The sequence below is a fragment of the Vidua chalybeata genome, chromosome Z (assembly GCF_026979565.1).
Source record: "Vidua chalybeata isolate OUT-0048 chromosome Z, bVidCha1 merged haplotype, whole genome shotgun sequence".
Taxonomy (NCBI): domain Eukaryota; kingdom Metazoa; phylum Chordata; class Aves; order Passeriformes; family Viduidae; genus Vidua; species Vidua chalybeata.
The window spans coordinates 63,085,859-63,106,261 of NC_071570.1; the positions used below are offsets into that span (position 1 = coordinate 63,085,859).

Genomic DNA, 20,403 nt, shown 5'->3' on the forward strand with positions numbered 1-20,403 from the left:
GCTCAGAAAAGTAAGACTGATGAAGGAATTACAATAAACTTAGAAAATTATACCATTTTGTATTTGACATATAAATTCAAAAAATTGAAAAGTATCAAATAATCCTTTAACATTAATTGCCAAAAAGCAGAAACACTACCTTTTCCAACTTTATTTTTCATATGGAATAGGATTCAAATATTCTTATCTACAAATAGCAGACTAGGTCCAAAATTCTTCAACTAATGGTTTACTGATGTTTCTCCATATTAATCAGCACTATTCACCTACAACTGACATTACCTGACCCATCTGAATCCCTTCATACTAACTATGTAAGGGAGGATTCAGCTCAGGTGAAATATGCTATACTATACCAGAAACATTGCTCAGTGTTATCTTAAGTAGTAGAAAAGTCAAATTAATCTTATAATCTGAGGTTTACTATTGTGCTTTTTGTCATCCAACCAGAGATCAATCAGAGGAGTGATGGCATTTATTGAAATACTTAAAATTACCGCTTCTTGCTGGTCTCCTGGAGCCAACAGAACTGACAGGAATATGCTTCCCATATCATGGTCAGGGTAATGAGGATCCTTCAGACTCAAGCTAACATCTGTTTGCCTAGAAGAAAAAATCTATGCATTTACTTGGATTTCAGACTCAGATAATGAAATTTCTCAATCATAAGAATTGAAGGCATCTGAATTAATATGAAGCAACTTAGAAAAAAGTGACACAAATTTGCCCTATTTCTACTTATAAGTATTTCTGCTGAATGCTCATGAAAATACTAAATACTTTTACTCTGCATCAAGTACTGTATTACATGTACTGAAGTAATTAAATAAAAAATGTAACATTAATGGATTAAAAAACAGAAAAAAAATCAAACATTAGGGGGTATGTGAATGAAGCTAATATGAAAACAAGATTAAAGTAGTTGTAAAGCGAACCTCTCCATAAACACTGTGAAAATGTGCAAAATCAGCTAATAAATTAACATTCACCATACAATAATTACTTAAACATAAGTGATTTTCTTTATTTAGTTTTATGTTGTGTAGGTTTCTATATTTTCTAGCATGATGCTTTACTTACAACTCCACAAACATGGTATTAGCAGATAAAAATATATAAATATTCCATAGGCTTGTTTGTGCCATACCTGTTTAATTCCAATGATGTGAGATCCAAAAATGCTGAACCAATGAAGTCATCTTGAAGTCCAAAGTCATAATCAAATACCTATGATGCACAAGAACATTTTTTAGTACTAGAAATATTTCTTTCTTTAGAGCTTTTTTGACTATGAATCATTCTTGAAACTTTTCTTCCAGAGCAAGTGTCTCTCACTTGTTGAATCAGGACTACCAGAAAGTAACCTGAAACTTCCTGGCCAGACAAACAAGTCTGAAACTGCTTGTTTATAAATCAGACTGCATTATATAGAGACACTGGTGTATACTACTACTAGACTACGCATGTGAACGACAGCAATTTTACAAAAACTAATGAAATATTTTTAAAAACATAGGCACTGAAAGAAGGAAGATCAAAACAATAATTAAAGTTAAGCAGAATCACTGATTTCTTATACATTAATTCCTTTATGAATCCTGCAAAATGGAAGCAGGAGGGCAGGATATGGTTATGAAAAGTGCTTCCACTTTTATTATAACACTTGCATCAGTATTTGAAATAATATAATTGTACATTTTGAAGGCTATGCAACTTTCAAGGGTTAGAAACATTACAATCTAAGATTAAAACTGAAGGGGTATGTGTAAGGAAACAATGACAATTAATGCTTTACTAGGAGAATTCTGCCTCTTAATTTGCTACCTAAAAGAGAGAATACCTTGATAAATTTACTGACATCCAGACATGAATCTGGCCAGTACATCAGAAGGTATTACTTGAGATGTGTTATTACTTCCTAAGTCTGAAGAAAGAATAGCAAGTAATCCAGGAGCAGCTATTGCTTTCTCTGTTCTTCTGCTAAAATCACACTAAAGAAATATAAAACATTTATGACCTGAAGTAAACAAAAATGCCTGTATTTGCCATTTTTTAAAATGCTGACATCATCATTCTACAGACAAAACTTAAATAATTTTCACTCTAAATAGTCTTTAGTCTTTACTATTGCACAGTAGATTTTCCTGTATACAGAAGATCACAAAACTTGAATTCTTCCAATAATTCTTCTGTTCTAACTTATCAGATATACATACGCTAGTGTCTTACCTTTATATACAATGGTTCTCTTAGGTTATCTATAAGAATGTAAGCTTTTTCTTCCCACACAGGATTGAGGTTCTTGTGTACTGTTTTACTTCTAAATACTTCTTTTCCTCCAAGTTTGAATTTGACATATGGATCACTTGTTCCTGATAAAGACACATATATGGTGTTAATTCTATGTTCGTAATACAGAATGGAAATGGAAACTAAATTACTTCAAACAGAACTAAATAAAATTTCTATAGATAGTCAAATTCAAAACAGCATCAGATGAAAAGAATTCTTTATTGTCACAATCTATTACTTTTCAGGGTGTCAATACTCAGTTAGTTGACTCCATTAATGTCAAATGTGTGTTTGCATCACTTTCTGTTGTTTGCAATCCATTCTCAAAGTCACACATGAAATACTGGCAGTATTTGTTTTAGTTAACAGAATTATGTCCATACTAGGGCTAGTATATTATCTTAATGCAACAATAAAAATTAGATTATAAAGTTAAAATTACTCCTATCAAATATTAAACTAATTATTTTGTGCCTTTGAAAAGATACATACTCCACTGACTCTACCAGTGTAAGTCTTCAATGACATTTTTTTGTCCAAGTTTTTCTTTTCCATATAGACTCACTTCCTACAGCACTCATGATGAGAAAATTAAAGTCTGTCCACAAAGTCCTCAACATGCCTTCTGCAACAATCAGCTACTCACCAGAGAGCACTGGACAAAGCCTCTTGAAACAACTGATTAACAATTAAGTGTGATCAGAAAAACAACCCTGATGGGTGTACGAAAAATGTTAAATGTGGCATATGAATGCCATATGCATGGGACATGTATGTAGGAGCATCACAAGGACTGAACAACCTGTAAGACGAGGAGTCTCAGGGTGGGTGGGCACAGAGACTTGCAGTCATCCAAGACTGCATGTGAGACTAATTGATCAAAGACTATCTTAAAATAAACAGCAACTCTAGCTTCAGTAACAACTACATCTTCATTAACAGCAGCAAAATTATAAGACAAGACTTCTTTCTTTTTTTCCTTTAACTTTTAGGGCTTTTCAAGAGACCAGCAGATTTTAGAACTCTGCATTTGTATCCACTGGAAAATACATCCAAAAGAAATAGCTTTTCTTAAAACTGTAACATGCTCTTCTAAACATAAATTAGAATGGTTATGAGCAGCATTCTTTGCATTATTTCATCCAGCCACAAGATGTCAGTACTCTTTTCCTGAAGTTAATGTCTCCTTGTTTCAAAAAAACTACAGCAGTGGAAAACGGTGGTCTCTTGTGTTACATTCATTCACACCTGTAATTCCTGGGGCAGAATTTCAGTGGCATAAAAATGTGTTGTCTAGCACAACTAACTTGTTCCTTGGTTTTTCAAGCAGTGGTGATGATTTTGAAGTCAAATATCAGGTATTTAAATTAATTCTGTGTAATATGAAGAATATTTTTAATATGGACACTATGGTATGGTGTGCCCACCCCCCTGCTCCTTGGGACTACTCTACAACCTCAGGAATTCTCTTAGGTTTTGACTTCATGTAGACAGTTTGGCAGTGAAGTGTCCCTTGACTGTACCAGGAACTTCTGCGTGGTTAAGGTGGGAGTGGCATTGGTTTGGCAGAAAAGAGAGGGAAAAATCAGTCTTTTGCTGACAGCCTTGGAACATCTAAAAGAGAAAAAACGGTTCTAGCTTGTGAGTTGGAAAGGTTGACTGAGAGTGCTGTCAACTAGGTTTGAAGGGAGAAGGGGATAAGACCACGCTCACTAAAGATGAGCCTGGAGGCAGCACGCCAGTGTCAGGGTTGAAATTGGTAACACAGCTAAAGCAGATGACCCCAGCAGGGATAACAAACAGGAGGAACTGTTCCTAGAAGAACAAACTGCAGTAGAAAAGCTGTGAGACAAGTCATCATTACAGAAACATGGTAGAATGACTTGTTTGACTGGAGTGGATGTTTAGAAACTCTTCAGAAGGGTCAGGCAAGGAAGAAGAGGTGATAGGGTGGCTCTGTACATTATGGAGTGCTTCGGCTGTATACAGCTTGAGGATAGTGATGGTAAGTTTGAGTGTTCAAGATTCAGGGGTAGTCAACCGCGATGAAGAGGTGAATGAAGCATTGTATAGGTGGCTGGCTGACATTTCACAATTGCCAGTTCTTGATCTTGTAGCAGATTTTGGATGGATGTCCAGCAGGCTGGATGTCTGTTGGAAACTCAACACAGCAGAGAGGAGGCAGTCTAGGTGATTCTTGGAGTGTGTGGAATTCCCTGTCACAGCTGGCAAGGGAGCCTACCAGGGCTGAGATTCCACTAGACCTGCTATTTGCGAATAGAGAAGGGATTGGTGAGAGATGTGGCAGTCAGAATGCCCATCTTGGGCATAGTGATAGAGTTTTAAATTCTTGGTGAAGTAAGGAATGGTGAAGTAAGGAATAAAACCTCTGCCTTGGACCTCTGAAGGGTGGACTTCGGCCTGTTCTGGAATTGGTTCAGAGAGTCTGCTGGGAAATAAAGGGGTCCAGGAAGGCTGGACATAGTTTAAGAAGAAAATCTTATAGATGCAGAATTGAAATGTCCCTACGTGCTGAGAGATGAGTTGTCAGGGAAGCTTTGTCAACAGGAAACTTTTGCTGGATCTCTGGGGAAAAAAAGGGGGGTTTATGACCTTTGGAAGAAAGGGCAGGCAACTAAGGAAGACTAAAAGGATGTCATTAGATAAAGAAAAGAGAAAATTAGAAAGAAAAAAGCTCAATCTGTCCACTGCTGTGAAAGAAAATAAAAAGTGTTTTTATAAATATATTAACAACAAAAGGAGGGCCAAGTAAAACCTCCATTGTTTTGTGAATGCAGGGGGAAACACCGTGACCAAGGATGAGAAAAAGGCTGAGGTACTTAATGCCTTCTTTGCCTTAGTCTGTAACAGTAAGACCAGTTATTCTCAGTGAAACCAGCCCTTGAGCTGGTAGACGGGGTGGGGAGCAGAATAAATATCCTGTTATGCAAGAGGAATTAGTGACTTGTAAGCCATTTGGACAGTTGTACGTCTATGGGACCAGATGGGATTTACCCAAGAGTACCAAGGGAGCTGGTGGAAGAGCTTGCCAAGCTGCCCTCCATAAATTATTTATCATCAAGTCCCAGATGACTGGGGATTAGCCAACATGCTGCCCATTCATAAGAAAGGCTGGATAGTGGATCCAGGAAACTACAGGCCTGTCAGCCTAACCTTAGCACCTTGGCAGGTTATGAAGCAGATTCTCTTGAGTGTGATCATACAGCACATACAGGACAATTAACAGATGAGGCCCAGTGGTTTAAGACGGGCAGGTCCTGTTTGACCAACATGATCTTGTTTCACAACAAAGTGACCTGCCTGGTGGATGATGGAAAGGTTGTGTACCCTGATTTCAGCAAAGCCTTTGTTACTGTCTCCCACTAGATTTTCCTGGAGAATCTGGCAGCCCATGGTTTAGGCAGGTGCACTCATCACTGGGTTAAGAACTGTCTGGATGGCCGGGCCAAGAGCATGTGATTGCATGGTGTCACATCCAGCTTGTGGTCAGTCACTAGTTATGTTCCCCAGGGCATTTTAATTTTAATACCCACATATAAATTTACCCAATGAACATGCAATCTCCCAATTATCAAGGCAGTGTTCACCAGCTCAGTTACCTCCACGGTCCCGTGCAGCTAGATTCTGTCCTCTCCTTAGAGTAACATCCAACTGGTACATTCCAGGGTCCCCAGAGGGCAAATCTGCATTACTAGTTCCAAATGAATTTGTTCTCTGGGGAGGAAAAAAAGTGCAATAACTAATGTTACTAAAAGTTTCATGTAAGGTATATGTATATAACATCATCCTACTGAACTAAGAAAAGGCCACATCCCTCTCCCGCACCTCAGAGCTACTACCCAACATCAAGGAATCTGCCCCTTGATGTTGGATAGTAGCTCAGTATGAGAGTTTCATCAGTATGACAATTACCAAGATTCCTTTAAAAACAAAACAAAACAAAACAAAACAAAACAAAACAAAACAAAACAAACAAACCAAAAACCACCAAAAAACCCCAAAACAACTGAAAAACCAAACTGGTTGAAAAAATAATTCTTTGGTACAAAGGGCTTGGAAACTGATAATCTTTAAGGTCCTTTCCAACCCAAATTACTTGATGATTTTAAGAACTACAGTTGTAATTACATTCATATCTAGTCCTGGCCCACTAAAGCAAAATAAGTAAAAAAACCACAAAGTTAGACCTTAGAGTATTTTTTGGACTAGTTATTACCAGTATCCTCAAATCCTGTGTTGATTCAATAGTTATAACATATGCATTGAATAAACATACATAAATTAAGATTTTGTGCACTACTTTGCAAGCTATGTGGGTTTTTTCCACAGACTTTTGGGGGAAGCTGTGGCAGGGAAATAATCATAAAGACATTAAATGCATCTGTAGTTCAATATGCCAGGGTAAATATTCTTAGTTATTTGTATAAAATGTCTCCTAAGAAAATACAATAAAGGAAGTCAGAATGCAAGAAACTCTCCAGCCCTCTGGAGTATTTCTGTCCAAAAGACAAAGTAGAGTAATTATATTTCTTAGTATATACAAGCTTTTGCAAAAAAGTTTTTAACACATCTCTCTAAGTAGGATCCAGTTACAGCACATGTTTGGAACACCACATTTAATTTTAAGACTATAAAATTCAATCAATTATACATTCCTAGTACATACAAGAACTTCATCTGTTACACACTTTGAACACTGCATTTACATATGCTCATGCTAGGGAGCTAAATCTTTTAAAAGTAGTGCTATTAATATTTTATTATGTGATTATGGGTCCTCTGCAAAAAAAAATGCATAATGGAAATATCTCAGAACACGTGGCAAGTGCTATACCATTTCAACAAGAAACTAGTTTTATCTCTTTCTTCCTACTAAACCCTTTCTTCTTTTTAAAGTAATACTAAAGCTAAAGCATGAAGGAAGACACAAAACGAAGGCATTTCAGTATCTGGTTTATTTTTGTTATTTCAGAGTCATAACTTGAAGCTCTAGCATATTAACCTTTGCTGCCACACATAAAATGCTGGCCAAAATGCACACTGGTTCCACAGCAGTGAAAGAGGGACAAAGAATGTCTGACAGCAAAAAAAAGCAAACAGAAGAGTTTCCATCAAGTTGCTCCGCTTTCCATCTGCCTCCATATCCTGATTTTGGAGCAAGAGTTTGCTGACCTTTATACATTTAAATCTAATATAAAATTTTACTTCTGCAGCATTTGCAGAGCCTAAGAGAGTACAGCAAAAGTACAGCAAAAAAAGAAAATAAAAACAAGTTCTCCATTTCTCCACTAAGATTACAAACCCATTTTTCAAAAAAGAAACCACAGTTTCCTTGTCAGTTCTGCTACACATTGCTCTCTCCACTTTTCTCCCATGTCATTATCCTCCCTTGTTTTATCACAAATTAAAAAACTCTCTTATGTTCTCTTTTGTGAAAAGCAACTACTGCAATCATGCCAAATCCTTCTGTGTTTATCAGCTATTTCTTACAAACACAATGGGCCACCTACAAACAACGAATTGCCAGCACAGGGATTTAGACTCTTAAGTTTTTCAAGGACTGAAAGAAGTAATTTTCTTACTTTTATCCTTCTTTTTATCCTTAGGAATATATTGCCTCAACCTGTTTCTATGGGGCTGTGTAACAGTTTTTGTGATGAAACCATTTAAGCATTTACAGCAATTCCAGTTCCAGAAGAAATTAATACTAGTTACTGGGTGAACACTTCCTTTTACCAAGAAGCAGACAAACACATGTGCGAAGATGTAACCCCCACAAAAGAACAGGACACTAGATCGTACTGATGAAATCGGAACTTCTGTTGGAAATCACACACAATGTACTCAAACACTTCATATGGAACAAAGTAAATCATCCTTGGCCGATACCAAATGGAACAGGATGGTATTGGATATGTGGGAATAAAACCCATAAATTGTTGCCCCTAGGCCGGAAAGGCATTTGTACTTTTGAAGCCTTAGTCCCTAACATAACAATAATTGATAAAAACCAGGCGTCCTCAGGACTATGCATAAGAAGCTATTTGGAGTGTACAAAATGCACCTTAAATGCTATAACTGAGTGACCGATTAAATTTTATCACTTTGTATGGTGTTTTTAGCCTGGCTAGGAGTAAGTGAATTAGAAAAGACAATAGAGGACTTTTCTGCTACCATAAAATATATAGAGAAAAACATACAATAGATGTCATTATTGCATTGCAGAAAGAAGTTAAGAGTTTGTCACAAGTCACTTTACAAAAACAAATGCACTAGACTTTCTCTTGGCATCACAAGAAGTACGCACTGTCATTAACATCAGTTGTTCTGTATACATTGATCAAAATGGTAGAGTGTCTACAGATGTCCAGGAAATCTGGAAAGAAACACAAATTTGACAATGCACAGCTCAAGATGACATCTCCCGGGGATCTGAAGAAATCTGGATCACACTTACTTCATGGCTACCCAGCTGGACTTGGTTAAAACATGTTTGTAATTGTCACCATAATAATTGCTTTGTGTGTTTTAGTTTGCATGGTGATTCAGCTGTTGTAATGTCTTACACTATAAAATGAAATACAGATATTAATAGACCAGCTCCCTTAAGGAATTTAGTCTCAAGAGAAGGGGAGGCTTGATAAGAACAGTGGAATAGAACTGCATTTTACTCTCATAAGGACAGTCAAAGAGAACAGCACAGCCGTGGAGAAATAGATAAAGAATGTAACTTAGGCAAACAGGAGTTGTGCAAAATGCAAGCAGGATGCCAGCTCAGCTCTGCAAGGCTGACAAAGCAGAAGTTATGCAAAACAACAATATTGTGCTAACTCAAAAGCTGGGGTTGAGGAAAAGCCACCTAAAAAGGACACCGAACATTGAAGACCTTCAAAGAAGACCTGAGAAGGACCATATAAGACCTTCTTTGAAGGTCTTCAATATATAAGGACTTTGACAGGGGTGTGGTATGTAAAATACAGTAATACAAATACATTAGGTAATCAGTGATAGATGATGAATATGTAATCACTGTTTATGATAAAAGCTCTGTTTACCTGACATTCAGGGCACTTGATTACAGGAAGGATCCTCTGAGTAACCAGCAAGATGCTGGTCACTGAGAGGATGAACGCCTGATTTCTAACACTCAAAACTGTGTTAGAAGAACCTAGGTTTCTATCTGGCCAATTTTGGTACCAAGAATGAGCCACTTTACCCTGGCCAAACACTGGAATAGGTTGCCCAGGGAGTGTCCCTGAAGACACCTGAAAACTGCTCTGACATTGTCCTGAGCAATCTTGCTCAGAGCAAGAGGTTTGATTGGTCTGTCTCCAGAAGTCCCTGCAAACCTCATCCATCCTGTGATTTTTTATTGATTTGAAATGTCATAGTAAATAAAGTATATGCTGACCTTAGCTACCTTTCCTCGATGCATTATTTTGCTTTCCAGTTCTGGCTGCCCTCATATGGCAGCACTGCAGTTGGTATCTAGAGCTACCATCCTCTCCACCCCTTAAGAGAAGATAATATCCAAGATACCAAGATGCACATAAATACTGAATTTTTCAAAATAAGCTTATATATATACTTTGCATTTATGTTGCAATGCTCATAAAAGTTGTAACCATTCCTTGGACATTTCAGTCTTTCTCTGTGAAGCAACCCATTACTCTCAAAGGCACATCAAGCCATACTGTGTATGACTCGACAAACATGAAGCTGCTTTCTATATGCACTTGCATAAAGCAAGTTACCCACACTCTCAGAAATCCCAAATATTATCTTTTTCAAATATAAAAAAACATAATAAATTCAAGTCATCATGAAACAAATTAGATCTGACTTTCAGAAGAATTACTGCAGAATTACTCCGTTTTCAAGAAAAGGAAAAAGACTGAGCAGTTCTATGCCTTTTTGGTTTTAAGATTACTGGAACTTACATGGCTTTGTGATAAGTTAGAGAAGACTCTTTGTTCATCAAGACAGAAAGGAGAAGCCTTGTGTAGATAACAGAAAATCAAAGGAGAAGCCTTGTGTAAGATAACAGGGAGCCAAAGGAGAAGCCTTGTGTAGATAACAGAAAACTGCCAGACAGAAACTAGCTAGTATGTTGATTACTTAAGCTGGTTGTGTAATTAGAACTTAGGTGCATATGGAAAAGACCATTACAGGGCCGTGGATTTTCACCAAGGAAGAAGAGAGGAGCCTTCGTCAAACGACCGCCAGAGAGTAGAAGACGACCCCCTAGCAACAGAGGGTGCAAGCGCAGAGTACACCCAGAGATACAGCAGACACGGAAGAAAGAGAGTATAAAAAGACTGCGGGAAGGGGGAAACGGGGTGAGCCGTAGGCGGAGCGGAGACTCCCCGTCTGCACCCAGCGCTGTTTGCTTGCCATTGCTTGCTGTAATCAATAAATTTCTGATTGACTCTTGAAAGGCTGAACAAATTATTCACCTCTATTTATAACAGTCAAGTTTTCTTAATGGCTGTTATCTTACTAAGTGCAAGTGGACTTTAACAAAATGTTGTGTGAAGAAGAGAATTATCTTGGTTTACATTTGCAGTGTTGATGCAATGTACTTGCTGAAGACACCAATTTGGTGTAAGCAGACTCCTGAGAACACGAACTGGTTCACACTTATTTTAACTCTTATTTTAACCACCAAAAATGCATCGTTTACTACCTTCACAGGCACAACATGCAGTTTCTGTGTTTGTGCAGGTCTCTTTTCCACTATTTAAAAATACTATTAACAAATATTATGGCTGAGGGTACATTTAAGATGCCAGCTTAAAGTGTTATGACAGATATTTGCCTATAACAGAATCTTAAATTAAGAGAGAAGTAAGAAGGCACAGAGAGTGAAAAAACAGATGACACTTCTCCTACAAAAAATGTCATACTGAAAAAAAGAGAAGTCTATGCTACACTAAAATAGCCAGAATTAATACTAAAGCAACTAAAAGTAGAGGAGTTTGAGTAGGTTTATAGAATTGTGTATATCATCTTGTAGAACACATTTCACCTGTGTTCACCACAGACACATGTTTACATGTGCTCACCATAGATACTGTTTATAAATTTTAATCAGTTCTGGAAACACAATTGTTTTAACAAATACCTCAGACAGCAGAAATATCTCATTCACCTAAAGTGCATCTTCACATCCCTTGACTTTATAAAGAGGGTTACACTTTGACCCTTATTCTAAAGCTGTCTTCTTCAATACATTAAGGACATGACCACCAAAAAACATTTCAGTTAACCTTCATGACTCACCTTTCATAACTGCAATAAAGGGGATGAAAGCAGGGACACAGCCACTAAACAAAAAGGGCCAAAAAATTGTTTGAAGTAATACAAAATTCATAAATCAATCTGATACTAGATCTTCATCTTTGTATTAAAGTGCAACATTCCATGTAATTTTGAGTGCAATTTTGACCATGGAAGGCCATTATAGACAGCACTGTATTGCATAGAGGTAAGGAAGGAGATAGGTGAGGCTATTCCTTTGGATGTGGTAATTTATCTCTTTCGAAGGAAGTACAAGAGGTGCAGTATGGGTTTGTAAATTTTAAGGACACCTCTCTGACATTCAGCTCTTCTGCCTGCGGAGCTGCAGGACATTAAGTTTCCTGTGAGGAAGATATTAACAATGACATGCTAATATTAACAAATAGGTTAATACTAATCATTAAATGTCTTGCTTCAGTCACCTGTGTTATACAGATTGCAAAAATGTGCCACATAGGACTGTTTTTTATGGTATCAGGCACGTACTTCTGGAATTGATGTAAACATTCTCAGGAGTTTTTAAGTGCTAAAATGATTTTTGAAATCTATATGTGTTAATTGTTTAAAAAAACATTTAATTGTTTTTAAAAGCATCACAATCAGAATTGTTAATCTTTCATCTATCACATTTCAAGTTTTAGGGACAATGGGAACAATGTATGTGCAAAACCATAAAACTAATCCACAATTAAAACCTGTTTTCTATACAAAGTCTTATTCCTGAAGAAGGGAGTGGGCATTTTCTCATTTTAGTAGCTTGCATACAATTTATTTTTAAGGAATTTCTCTGTGTTTGTCTGTGGTTTTTTTTTTTTTTTTTTTTTGTTTATTTGTTTGGGTAATTGTTTCAGTGTAGGGGGTTTTGTGTGTTTGTTGTTAGGAGGGAATTTTTGGGGGGTTATTTTGGTGGGGGGGGGGTTGGGTTGTGGCTGGAGGAAGGTGTCAGGGTATCAATTTCCATAATAATTTCTTTAAAATATTCAGACTGCAGAATTTATTCTGAGCTCTGGAGAAAGACTGGACCCAAGAGGTTCCAATAACTGAGCAGTCTAAGCAAAGCTTTGGTTTGCTACTATAGCTGTTTCCCAGTCTGGAAACCTGAAGGAGAGCTCCTTTTTCTATTAATGAAAAATACTTTTATGAATAAGCTTTCCCCAGGCTTCTTCACAAATCTGTGCCGGATTTAGGACATCTTTATAAATATAAATATTGATGGCAGACTTCAGCAAATATCAACTATATCAAATAGTTGCTTAAGTGTTTTTCAAAGCACAGTAATTGCAAAGTACAACATGCTTTCATTTACTGGAACACCACAGATTTTCCAGGAAGAGGAGATTGCAAATCCTTTTCATCTCCTCTGGTGATATAAAGCACCTTGGAAAAGGGTAATTTTAACATCCTGTATTTCAGGAGCACATATTAACTTTGTTCTTTTAGGTATGAAGGCATACAATTTGCACAAACAAAGAACGACAAAACTCAGAAAGAAGACAGCTTTTTGCTTAAATGGGTCCAAAGCTTATTGCACTAGTAATAATTTTTAATAAGTCTTTTAAAATGCATGCAACTACAAGTATTTGCATTTTTCTTGACAAGATCTTAAGTTTTATTTAGAAAGAAAACTTTCTTCCCTAGCCTTCATCTCTCTTCATGCTCTAATTAGTCAACTAATTTAGCAAAAAAGAATATATCAAAAGGCCAGCATAGGTAGTTTGTTTTGTGGTAACACCACAAGCTTGAATTTGCACTTGCAAATAGAAGATTTTGCTTAAGAAATAGACGAAACACAGCAGAATTCTTGCTACAATCAGCAGTTATTACTACACAAAATAAGACTTAAGTTACAACACATAGGAATTTCCTTTGGCACAAAGGCTGAATTTAGACCTTGAACACTAAAGTGCATTGCAGCCTGATGAGGGGCCCTCCAAATTCTCCAGATTTGCCATCTACCTTGGAGAATACCTCCTCCTCGTTCCTACTACTGCTCCTCTTCTGAAGTAAAGATAAAAGCACAGACCTTCTCACTTGCCCTGAAATCTGTGTCCTGCTTCTGCAATCCAAACCCAGCTACACCCCTCCCAACACACCTGACAGTGTCAGAACTCACTGAGCCTTTGGCTTTCACAGAATCATTTGAAAAGTGCAGCATGTGGCTGCAATGACAGGAACTGCCTTTCTTAACACCATCACCAATAAAGAGAGACATCTTGGTTCATCCACAGGGTCTGACAAGGAGCTCCAGTCCCACAGCTCTACCCCACAGATCCTGCCCCGAAGACCAGTCAAGAGGACCACCAGTGCTAGCTCCTTCTGCAGAAGCTGCGCAGGGGAGGGAAAGCAGTTGCCCACGGACTGGCCCCTTCTCTCTGTTTTTAGTTGTTTCCTCCAGCTTACTTTAAATTTCTGTTCTGGAAGAGGAGACTGGAAGTCAAGGCTTCCTTCTGAAAGACATGCCACTCTGTCATTAAGTAACAGCATCATGCGTGCCTTCTTGCTTGCACTATTTTCACCCCCAACCTTTAGCCCGCTTTGTACAAAATGAGATTGATTTGATTTAAACTGGCACAAGAAATTAAGAGGGAGAATGGTATTATAGGGAAGACACAAACAGACAGATAGATAGATATAGTTCTTCTATATATAAAGACAGAAACACTCTTCACTACATCCAGTTACTCAGAGGGATGAAGCAACCACAGCTTCTCTGGGCAGCCTGTTCCAGTGCCTCACCACCCTCACAGTCAAGAACTTGTTCCTAGTATCTAATCTAAATGTATTCTTTGTCACTTCAAACCCCTTGTTCTATCACTTCATGCCCTTCCTAAAAGCTCTCTTACAGTGTTTTTCAATATGTATATGCGCCTATCTTCATGCAATAGTCCTTCATAAAATAATGCAGCAGGACCAAGATTGTGAATTCAAGAATGTGACTAAATCAGTTACATCCTAATTGCATTTAGCTTTCTCACAGAAAGCATTTGCCCCCACATGAAAACTGACACTGCTAAGAAATGTGAGAGAATAGCAGGGTTTTTTTCTCAAAGAATGCAGAACAAGAAACTATAAGGTGCCAGAAACACTTTAAAGAATTGTGACTTCTTTAGCCAAATCCACTAATGCATGCTGTGGACATGTTTTATTGTAAAAAAGAATTCAATAAAAATTGGAATGTGCTTCTTAAATTATGTTTTTATTTGATTCTTTTGGTAAAATAATCTTACACAAAACATATACTGGAACTGCTAATATTTTATATAAGCTATACCAACTCACAGTAACAGTCAGTTACTAATGCTTCACTAATGTTAATTTGACCAAACCCATAGCAGTATTACCATTTCTCTACTCCGAAAGACATAAAAGGGGCACATTTTATTTCCTAGAATTTTTTTATTATTTAAAAATTAAAATTATTTTCCCATTCCTCTTTCTACTCACACAAAAAGTCATTTCTTTGGAGAGTTACTCCCAATGTATGAAGAAAAAAGACAAGAAAAGTTCAAGTGAAACTTAAATTCTTGTTTTACCTAAAGCTTTTACTGGCCAGCCATGCAAAAATCACCTGTCTTAGTAGCTGTTGAAATACACTTGGAAAAGCACATGGCAACAGTCCTGGCAGTCAAAATCAATATATGCACCTTGCAGTCAATATAAGCAGCACCTCATACAACAGAGGCAACAGTTGTCTAAATGCTTTCCAAAGAATACACAGTTCTAGACATCTAGATACAGCCATTAGTGAGACTAAAAAGAAAAATCAAGGCGGAGATATTTTGTCTCTATTCCAAATAACATTGGAATTTTCTTAGATGGGAAAGCTGAGTTTATTTCAAAGTTGTGGTGATGGGAAAGAGATGAAAATATTTTGATGGACAGATGACAACAACAATAAGCAATCTTAATGACCCATTTCAGCCTTTCATTAGAGCAAAATGAAGTGGACAGTTTGGCATAGGTCTACATTTGCTTCTGTTACACTTTTAACATCCTATCACTAATTGCTGCTCCACCTCAAGCCTTTCAGGCTGTCACTCACAAGGCTTACATTTTATAGCATAAAACTGGGCTAAAGAAGAAAAAAGAAAGAAAAAAGAGGTAATTAATAGCATCCATTGTCACTTAGCTTGGCAAAAAAGTTCTTTTTTTTTTTTTTTTTTTTGTATTTGCAAAATGCCTAGGCATACTTTACATAACTTACAAAATTACAGTATAAATGTAGAATGAATAGCATTCTACAAAAGTTTGTACTACTTTTTGGGTTTGTTTGCACTTTTTTTTTTGTTTTTTTTTTTTTTTTTAACTATGAACATTTTCTGGACATCCAGAAATCAGTGCTTTTCATAGTAGCAAACCAAGATTTTGTACTATCCATTAAAAATGTTAATACACGTTGCAGTGATTTGTTCATTACTTTCTGTACTTTTCATTAAAGTAACCTTTATAACCTAAGTGACTAAGCAGAGAAAGACTGTATATATAATATAATTCATAAGTACATTTAAGTACACTGGAAATATATCTATTTCCAGTGACAGTCAACCAATAAATAGGTTTGCATCATGTCCTGACCAAAATAGTTCTCAAAGGCAAACAAGCCTCACAGAACCAATCTGAATTGTCTGTATTAAGGCTACTTATAGTACAGAAGAGGAATGGCAGGAAAGGTACTGCCAAAATCCAGAAAATTTGCAGGAGTCTGTTACAAGAAACAGGAGTCTTAGATTGCAGTGCTCACAGGCAAGAAACCCATTGGTTTCCCAAATGCCACTCTATAAACTGCTTTTGTTTTCTATTCTTTCATTTGGAATACAATTAATGATCAATAGGAGCTGTTAAGGGAAACATTTTAGTTTGATCTTGTAACTCACAACATGAAGACTCACTTAAAAAAAGTAGGTTGGAGTCTATAAAATCTATCAGCCAAGGATTGAATTTCGACTTCATCTTCAAATATAAATATTGAAATAGTATCATGCAGGGAAAAACGAAAGCATAGAGTAATTCTTGCAAAGAATTACTACTATTTTGGCACTTTTGTTTTAACAGTAATATGTTGTTAAAATTTCTTATTTCAAATCAATGCATACTTATGTGCACTCAGACAGTTCCATGTAGCGTAACACATTTCCAGAAAAGCTGATATATTTTTCTTGCTTCCTATTATTATGTACATTCTAAACTACGCCAGCTTTGTGCCTTGATATTAGTATGCATCACAATACCCACTGTGTAGTCATTTCATTGTGATTTTTAAAAAAATTCCAACATTTCTAAGAAAGGGAAAAAAACCACTTCGACAATCACTGTCCCTTAGATTTACAGTAACAGGAGTTTAACACTTAAAGATGGAAAGTACACACAGTGGACAAATAAAGTACCCTGAATTAATCCATAATTTTATTTTGTATGGATGAAAGCAGGTAACATATAAATAAACATCAACTGGCCTCCTAGAATATTGAAGTTATGGGGAATCTTAGGCCACTGCAGATATTTTGCATCTCCTTTAAACAAATGCCCAGTTCTGCAGAAAGTTACATAAACAGATGCCTCAGTCTACGTGTGAAGAAAAAGAGTCTACTTGACTAAATCTTGTATGGAATGATAGACCATAGCCTAGATTTCATTCTGCAGAGTACTAAGAAACAGCAGTCATCTCAGCAGTTAGAAGTGAACATCCCTCATTGCTATTATGCATTAGTGAAATCTTAATTTATTACATGGCAGTAATCTCCTCTTAGGAAATAAAAGTCATTACAAAGCTATCACTGAGATGACATATATTTTAGAGTACTATCCAAAAAGAATGTCAGATGTCTGGCAAGAAAATATGTCATAGATTACAACTAGGTAAGCTTTTATGATGCTTTCAATACTAACAATAAAATGTACTACAGAATTTGGAAAATATTGTAAGCATTTTTACCTTTCACATTCTTAATGCTTATTTCTATTCCCTCCTTTAAAAATTTAACCTTTTCCCCCTATATATTAGGGAATGAATAATAACTTCTCTGAAAACAAACATCTGAAATGAAAAATAAAGAAATAAGATCCATCAGAGGAGGACTGCCTTCTGATAGGCCTCAGAAATCTCATGCCTGAATTAAAATTGTATCTATAAAAAGTGATGTGAATCACTGAAATGCTATTGCCATGTAGCTTAAATCATCAGCATTTTTTGTCAGTCAAACAATACTCAAACACAACATTTTAAGTTGCTATTCAGTAGTCTTTTCTTCATCTGCAGTTAAGAAAGTTAAGATTGAAAAATTTGAATGTCAAAAGTATGTAAGCTTACATCAAGATTTTGGAGATCACTTTACTAGAACAAGAACATGCAAATAAAACCATAAACCTGTACATCAAAAATGTATTACAGTAGTCTTAAAAATCTGAGAAAAACTGAAGTGTAAATTTAACTTATGCACAAAAAATTTTTAGTGAATATATACATATACCCACACTTACCTGATATTATACTCATTAAGTAGTACCATAGAGTTATTGACTTTGATGCCCAACAAATCAAATCACTGCATTAGATTGGTTAATTTCTTCCATTTATATCTCACCTAACAGAAGAAGAATCATCAGGAAGCTACACCCCAGCATGTTCCATTTTTATCTTCAAACTATAGAACTCCACACAATGGGGAGACTGCATTTTGTGCCTTGTTTTGTTTCCCTGTCAACATTAATTCAGTAGTATCTCAGTAGTCGCTCATGTTAAATCATTCACATCTGTAAACTCTCAGCTCTATAATATCACCTTCTAAGCCTTTATAACCTTCTGAATTCTCATCTTCACTGTAAATAGATCAGAAAATCATTAATTATCTCATATCTTGGCCAAATGTCTTCTAGCCAATTTTCTAGCTGCAACTAAGATTGAAGAAGAGTAACAGTCTTAACACTTTTCTGCAACTGCTTCATTATTTCATATTCTTCTCCTGCATTGCTCCTATTGACAGAAACACTTTCTTGAGTGTTAGTTTTAGTGAAGTTTATTGAATGAAAGTGAAAAAAGTGCATTACTTTGCAGGTTATTCTTGAACCCAACCAGCAGATAAAAAGAAGAAAGAAATTATAAGGGAATGGTACTTATTTTAATAATTTCTTTAAATATTTTTCCTTCTGTATAAAAATCTGCAAGCCATTTCAAATACAGGAAAAAAGGTAACTTAAATAGAACTTGTTTTTAAATCAGTTCATTATTTTAGAGTAGACAGGATAGCAAATAATCAAGCAGTGTCCTACATTAAAGATGTTCCAGAAAACAAACAAAAAAAAAAGATCTCTGTTTCCAATGGTTTTCCATAAATTCCATTATTTTTCTCCGTAATTTTGCTATATAGTTATCTAAGATGTGATAATTAAAATATCTGAGAAAAAAAATTATATGGGTTTTTCACACTGGATAGAAAATTGCTAACTCATACACACCCTATGCTGAGAATACATTAACAGGAGAAAATCTTCTCATGAGACAACTGTTAAATCAACTATGATTCTCTTTCTACCCACACTGCATTTAATGAAGTTATTTTAAGTCTCTATGAAAAATCGTGAGGACGTATCACCAGATTTCACAATTGCTGCTTTGTTTTACTCACCCACTGTATCCACACTATACTTCCTCCACTCATCTCAGGCCCAGCTTCAGAGTCAATGTCCTGATGTGAGATGGTCCAGCAAAGGCCAGGCCTTGAGCTATTGGGCAAGACATCTAGAGTGCTCTAATATTATTTACAGCTTAAGTATATTCTCATTTTAAGAAATAGTGTCAAAGCATATACTCATATGATCTAATATATCCCATAATTCCTATTACTTAGGTTTTCTTAATGGAAAACTGGCTACATGCCAAGTCCAAAAAGGCCCATGGAAAACTTTACCAATAAGAGGCTATACTAGAAGTCCTGCAAGAATGTTAATTCTGCCTTTTAACAGATAAAGCAATAACAACACACAGGCAAAGCAAAACAAGGAATCCATTCACCACTTCCCAAGGACTGCCTGTTGTTCCCCATGTCCAGGAAAGCAGAACTCCGTCATGCCTAACAGTAACTTGGGAAGACAAATACCATCATTCTGAATGTCCTCCACTTCCTTCTTCTTCTTCCAGCTTTATATATGGAGCATGAAGTCATATGGCTTAGGTGAAAACCCCTCCGTGGTATCCCCTGATAGAGAGATCCCCTAAAAGTTCTGTGCCAGAATTGAGAGACAAACGAGATTTTTGGTTTTTTCGGTCTTCAGGTTGCTGTTTATTTTTTCTCTTATCAACAGTTCAATATGCTGTCTACATACTAGACTTAGCACACAAAGAGAAAGGCACCAAAAATCAGAAGACACACAGGTTTCAGGTCTTTTAAAACAATTTAGTCGAATTAACTCTTAGAATGTATTTTATTTCTACCAATAACTAACTAATTGTTTGTCTGTTCACACAACATCTGAATTGTGGCTCTTTCTAACCGTCTGTGCTCCCAACACTGCAGAAAATGGAGTAGATGAAGAAGGAGAAGTAGATGAAGAAGATCAGAAAATGCCCAAAATCCTCCATCTTATCTACCTCCATATTAAAAACCCCAAACTCTTAAGCTTTTCACCTTGTGATAAACTATACTACTATTTCACACACTCGTAGATTCCAATTCATCCAAAAGTCTTAGTAGCTTTCTCCATGGATGAAGGTTAAAAGCAGTGTTCTGGGGATCAGGACCACTCAGGACAGGAAGAGAAATATTCCCTGCACCCTGGGTTCCAACAGATCTGGAA

General features: G+C 36.4%; 1 protein-coding gene across 1 annotated transcript in view; it reads right to left on the reverse strand.

Annotated features, from left to right (window-relative positions):
- The window catches only part of MCTP1 (multiple C2 and transmembrane domain containing 1), a 211,872-nt gene that overhangs the window by 159,866 nt on the left and 31,603 nt on the right, over positions 1–20,403 (reverse strand). The window contains exons 2-5 of the mRNA XM_053968728.1: positions 5,913–6,027; positions 2,230–2,372; positions 1,148–1,227; positions 498–603 (exon numbers count right to left, since the gene is read on the reverse strand). Coding sequence (XP_053824703.1) covers positions 498–603; positions 1,148–1,227; positions 2,230–2,372; positions 5,913–6,027 — 444 coding nt within the window. The remainder of the gene's footprint in view (positions 1–497; positions 604–1,147; positions 1,228–2,229; positions 2,373–5,912; positions 6,028–20,403) is intronic.